At 50.7% G+C, this 5,505-nt stretch overlaps 1 protein-coding gene across 1 annotated transcript in view; it reads right to left on the bottom strand.

Annotated features, from left to right (window-relative positions):
• Positions 1-5,237, bottom strand: part of Alkbh5 (alkB homolog 5, RNA demethylase) — a 24,136-nt gene extending 18,899 nt beyond the window's left edge. Inside the window, exon 1 of the mRNA XM_031351808.1 lies at positions 3,678-5,237. Coding sequence (XP_031207668.1) covers positions 3,678-4,450 — 773 coding nt within the window. The 5' untranslated portion in view covers positions 4,451-5,237. The remainder of the gene's footprint in view (positions 1-3,677) is intronic.
• Between the last annotated feature and the right edge of the window lie 268 nt (positions 5,238-5,505).

The following is a 5,505-nucleotide window of genomic DNA, read 5'->3' as shown; positions in this document are numbered from 1 at the left end:
AGAGGTAGCTTGGCAGTTAAGAGCACTGACTGCTTTTCCAGAGGTTCTGAGTTCAAACCCCAGCAACCACATGGTGGCTCACATCTATCAGGAATGGAATCCAAAGCCCTCTTCTGGTGTGTGTCTAAAGACAGCAACTCATATATAAAATAAATCTTAGAAAAGAAAGGAAAAAGCCAAGTGGTGGTGGCTCACGCCTTTAATCCCAGCACCTGGGAGGCAGAGGCAGGAGGATTCTGAGGCCAGCCTGGTCTACAGAGTGAGTTCCAGGACAGCCAGGACTGAAAAAAAAAAAAAACTTAGGTCCTTACACTTCTAAGTGTGTTACCAACTTGTTTTAATCTGTCCTATTCATCTTACAGAACCAGGACAAAGAATGTGGGATGAACTGACTGTATCAAGAAAAGTACAAAATAGGCCCCTGGAGAACATCATAAAAGAGAACAGGACCCCCTTCTGGACCCAAACTGGGAAGGTTACCAAACAGTCAAAAACGTGTCAATTAGGTTTGGAAAGGAATGTAAAACACTACTAGAATGGCCTGTGAAGCATTGCTCTAAGACACTGGACACATTGGAGTCAAATGTCTGCCATGAATCAAAATACTTGCTGACCACTAACAAATGTAAAACAATCTTGCCATTTGTCAAATAAAGACACTACTACCACTAACAACTGCTAGAATCCATCTGCATCTGTAAAACACCACAGGTTTTCATCTATCTAACTTAGAAGTTTACCAGTCTCCTCTGGTAAGTCAACCTATGGGGAAACAAGCAAAAAGCAAACCTTTTTACAGGCTTCCACGCCAGGATTTGATGAGGAGCATTACTAATGTGCAGGTGCTCATCTTAACTCCATACCAAGAAAGCAGAGCTTAACTGAGCAGGTGCTAGAAGACTTAAATTAGCCAGTGTGTCCAGAGCCCTAGAACAATAGTTCTTAACTTGGGATGAAGATGTCCTGCATGCAACCCTCACCTACTAGGACACCTGTTAATGTCACCCCACCCCACCCCAGTCCTTCTGATTGTCATAAAAAATGTTATTAAGTGTCTAGTAGATGATGGCCAGGGATTCTTTTTTAAAACAGTGCAAGGACAGCCCACCCAGAATTTACAAGCAGCTCCAAATATCAATAGTAGCTGAGAAACTGCTGTCCCCACCAAGATAACCCTACCACACATCTGACACTGAATACCATCTGCCTCACAGCAGTCTTTACCAATGACTACGTTCTACTGCTACAATACTCTGCTACTGGGATTCCACCACTGTGCCTAATTTCCAGTCATTCTTTATGTTGCAGCTTCCTTCCTCTCAAAAGCTTCCAGTATCTCGCAGTGAATGCCCCTTCAGCATGCTTCTTGGTTTTTCTGAATTCTGATGATCCACCTGGTCTAAAGCCTACTGAGAATGAACTATATGAAGATTGGAGCCATGTTCCAAGATCAACCAATTCCTTAGTACCTTTCCCACCCAGAGCAGGGGGCTCACTGTAAGTAGTTGTATGGACATCTTAATAACCTATCCTGTGTCATGCTCTGTTGGACACCGAATCACCACACTTAACTAACAGACTTCAAAAGTTGGCACCATCTCTACTATTACACAAGTAAGAAAACCAGCTGTGAAATAACATACCTACAAAATCGCAAAGTCTAGCCTTGCACACTGGAAGCAGAGACAGTAATAGTGCTGAGTTGGAGGACAGCCTAGGCTACATGGCAAGACTGTCTCAAGATAAATAAAAACCCAAAGCAAGTGAGAGCTGGATTCAAAGCCTGGGGCAGCACTTTTCAGAACGTGGCTGGGCCTCCCACACTAACTCTGGAGCCAAGTCTGAATCCTGGAAGGGTTGGAAGGGACTGGGAAAGCTTTAGGACTTTACTACTGCAAAGAGAAGACAATTTTCCTGATGATGCAATCTTGTTAATCACTAACAGACCTTCACAATAAGAATCTGAAAGTTCTGCTTTTAAATCTGGCGTGACCATGCTGGGGGAGTCTCACAGTGCCTTAAGAATTCCCCACTAAGCAGCCAATTACTGCCAAACCTCTACATAACCTAATAGGTCTATGACCGTGAGGAAAAATAACCCAATAAATGACCAAATGGACTTTCACCACCAAGAAACTTCAACAAGGCAGTCCGATAATCATTCTTACATAGCAAGCTCCCTGGAAATGTCTTCATTTGGGAGGTGGGTGGATCTTTTTGAGACTTCAAACTTACAGCAATCTTCCTGCTTCAGCCTCATGAGTGTTGAGCATACACGCAGGCACGCACTACCTGCTGGAAATCTTTTCTAAAAATGTTTTGTCAAGACAACCATCTGGGCCAGGCGGTGGTGGCACATGCCTTTAATCCCAGCACTTGGGAGGCAGAGGCAGGTGGATTTCTGAGTTCGAGGCCAGCCTGGTCTACAGAGTGAGTTCCAGGACAGCCAGGGCTACACAGAGAAACCCTGTCTCAAAAAACCAAAAACAAAACAAAACAAAACAAACAAACAAACAAAAAAAAGACAACCATCTGGAAGCTCCACGCACATCTGAGACTCTCAGAACAATTGTAATCTAGGCCTCACAATGAGGATTAGAGAAGAACGTTATCCAGGCTTACCTTTTTTAGGGCTGATGGAGACATCCCCCAAAGAAAACTTCACTTCATATAAACACCAACAGTATTCCAGCAGATGATTTACTTTGCTGGGCAGGGCACTGAGCTAATTCTTAGCAGGATCTGGGGCCCCAACTGGCTAAGAGCCTAAGATGTGGTCACTGAATCACAAGGCCAAACACCAGGTCAACAAACCAGCTGTATTTTGTTTTACTGGATCCCAGTAACTGCTATGGCATTTCTACAAAGTGCCTACAGAGGCCTGAAACTAAGGAAGAATTTTAAGAGCACGCTGCACTTATTTCTGTCCACTACAATGTTCAATACCATGGAAGTCATTCTTCTTAAGAATGGAGAAATCTGTATCAGAAGTCTCAAAAAACTCAAGGGCTCTGCTTGCATTTTCTATTAAGGAATCCATTACACTTTGTTAAACAACAAAAAACAACGGAGAAAACTTTTAGACAGACAAAACAGAGAAAACTTTGGATAGTTAAGCACAGGCTTTTTTTAAGATATGGAAATGAAGTCCAAAACCGAAAGTGATTTGCTTTGTGGAAACAATTTCTAAGCACCACAAAAAAAAAAAAAAAAAAAAAAAAAAAAAAAAAAACTGGCCAGTGAACATCTGTAATCCCAGCACCTGGGAGGCCAAGAAGGGAGAATCAGACATTCGAGATCATCCTTCTTTGTGTGGAAAATTGAAGGCTAGCCTAGGCTACCTGAGATCCCACTCCCACCTCAAAAACAATAAAACAAAATGCAAGACAAGGACCACATTCCTGAAAAGCTCCTATGCTAGTCTTCAGAAAGATGCTTTCAGATGAATTCTCAGATAAGCTATTATGGCTATTTCAAACCTGCCTGCAGGTACACAATTCCACATTGGACTTATCCCGCTAGGAGTTTTAGGCGCAAGCTTCCTAAGGTCTGCACGCAAAAAGATGAGTCAAAACCATCAAAAGAACCGGCTCCCACCAGCTGCGGCTTCCAAGACCCGGCTGGATAGTTTTAGGCGGCAGGGTGCAGGGGCCAGTCCCTCCTCCCAGGTGTGTTACCTGAGCACAGTCACGCTCCCTCTGCGCACCGGCAGAGAGAGTACAGGTTCCGATACCCGGATGGGCTTGAACTGGAACTTGCAGCCGAAGCAAAGGGCCGAATCGCTAAAGAAAGACACGGACACGATCGGGCGCTCGAAGATGTGGATGGGGTCGACGTGAGATACGATGCAGCCGCCGGGCTGGTAGTCGTTGATGACGGCGCTGTTGACGAAGCCCTCGGGGATGACGCGGTGCTCCACCAGCTTCTGGATCACCAGCTGATGCACCCATTCCGGGATCTCGTCGACGTCGCCCGGCGGGTAGAGGCGCTCCTGGCCCGGCCCGCGCTTTTGCAGCTGGGCCCCGTACGTGTAGCCCTCGCCGAAGAAGTACTTGTTGCGCAGGGGGGCCCGATCCACGGTGTGCTCGTTGTACAGGCCCTTCTCGGCGCGGGACACCACCTCGTCGATGCGGGCCTCGATCTTGGAGCACTCGTCCTGGCTGAAGAGGCGGATCTGCCGGATGCCGCTCTTCACCTTGCGCGCCTCCTCCTCCTTCTGCAACTGATGCTCCTCGTAGTCGCTGCGTTCGGGGTCCGAGTCGTCCTGGTACTTCCGTTTGGCGGTCCCGGACACCGGGTAAGGCTCGGCAGCGGCCGCGGCAGCCGCGGCGGCGGCCACGGCGGCGGCTGCAGCGGCGGCGGCCTCCCGACTGCCTGCCTTGTAGTTGTCCCGGGACGTCATGGACTTGAGCTTCTCGCGCAGGTCCGTGTAGCCGCTGGCGGCCGCCATGGCCCCCGCCGACTCAACTCTAGGGTCCTCCGGGGCGGCCCGGCATGGCTCTCGGGGGACCCGACAGGGAAGCGAGGGTCTTCAGTGCCAGGCCCCCATGCGTGGCTCGAGGAACCAGCGGGGAGGGGGAGCGGAGAGGGGCCGGGAAGGGGGTCGAACCTCAGCAGCGGTCGGTCATGCAGCACAAGCCACCGCGGGGCTTCCTCCTCCTCCACCTTCTCCACGTCCCGAGGGAAAAAGGCGCCGGCAGCGCCTCATGCCGCGGAGGGCTTCGGCAGAGACTCCGCCAGACTCTGGGTCGGACCCTCAGACGCCCGGCCCAGCCCGCACTTTAAAGCTCTCCTCACGACGTCACCGCCAGCCAGCCCGCCCGACCTCCGACAGCGCCGCTCCTTAGCGGGCTTCTCGACGCGCATGCGCGCCGCTGCCGGCCACGAGACTCCACGTACTCTGAGCATGCGCGTGCGTGCCGCCCGGTCGCGGCCAAGAGGTGGGCGCAGGCGCAGACGAGTCCTGCTCGTCAGCCGCCGCCCCTCCCCCACCCGCCGAAAGCTTCGGAGAACAGCTCTCGAAACACACAATTTGCCTTCCCGCCAGGCCACCTCCGGGACCGAAGGACTCCACCCGCTGGAGTATGCTCTCGGTGTCGGCTGTACAGCGCTGCCGCGTCACGGCATCGTGCGGATGCCCGCAGACGCCTCAGCTTCCAGCGCACAATCCTCGGGAATCACCACAACCCAGTCCGCCCCGTGACCGCCCCCTTTGGAGCTTCCACTTTCTTAATTGGACTGCCGGCCACGCGTTGGGCAAACACAGACTGGAGTTTCCAGAGTCGGTTGGTAAATCATGCCTGTCAATCAACTAGTCTCCTTGGCTACTGCGTCCATCGCTTAATTAGCTTCGGGCAGAAGCTCAAGGACCCCTGAAGGGGGAATGGGTGGCTAAGGAAATGCCTGAATGGAGTTCTCGGCGGAGGGGAAGCCCCTAGGACTCCTCCGACGCTTCGGAAACAGTAGGAAAGTTGCGGGCTGGTGAGCATCAGACCCAAATGTGGA

This window comes from Mastomys coucha, unplaced genomic scaffold (assembly GCF_008632895.1).
Source record: "Mastomys coucha isolate ucsf_1 unplaced genomic scaffold, UCSF_Mcou_1 pScaffold5, whole genome shotgun sequence".
Classification (NCBI taxonomy): Eukaryota; Metazoa; Chordata; class Mammalia; order Rodentia; family Muridae; genus Mastomys; species Mastomys coucha.
This window is presented reverse-complemented; position numbering and strand designations above follow the sequence as displayed.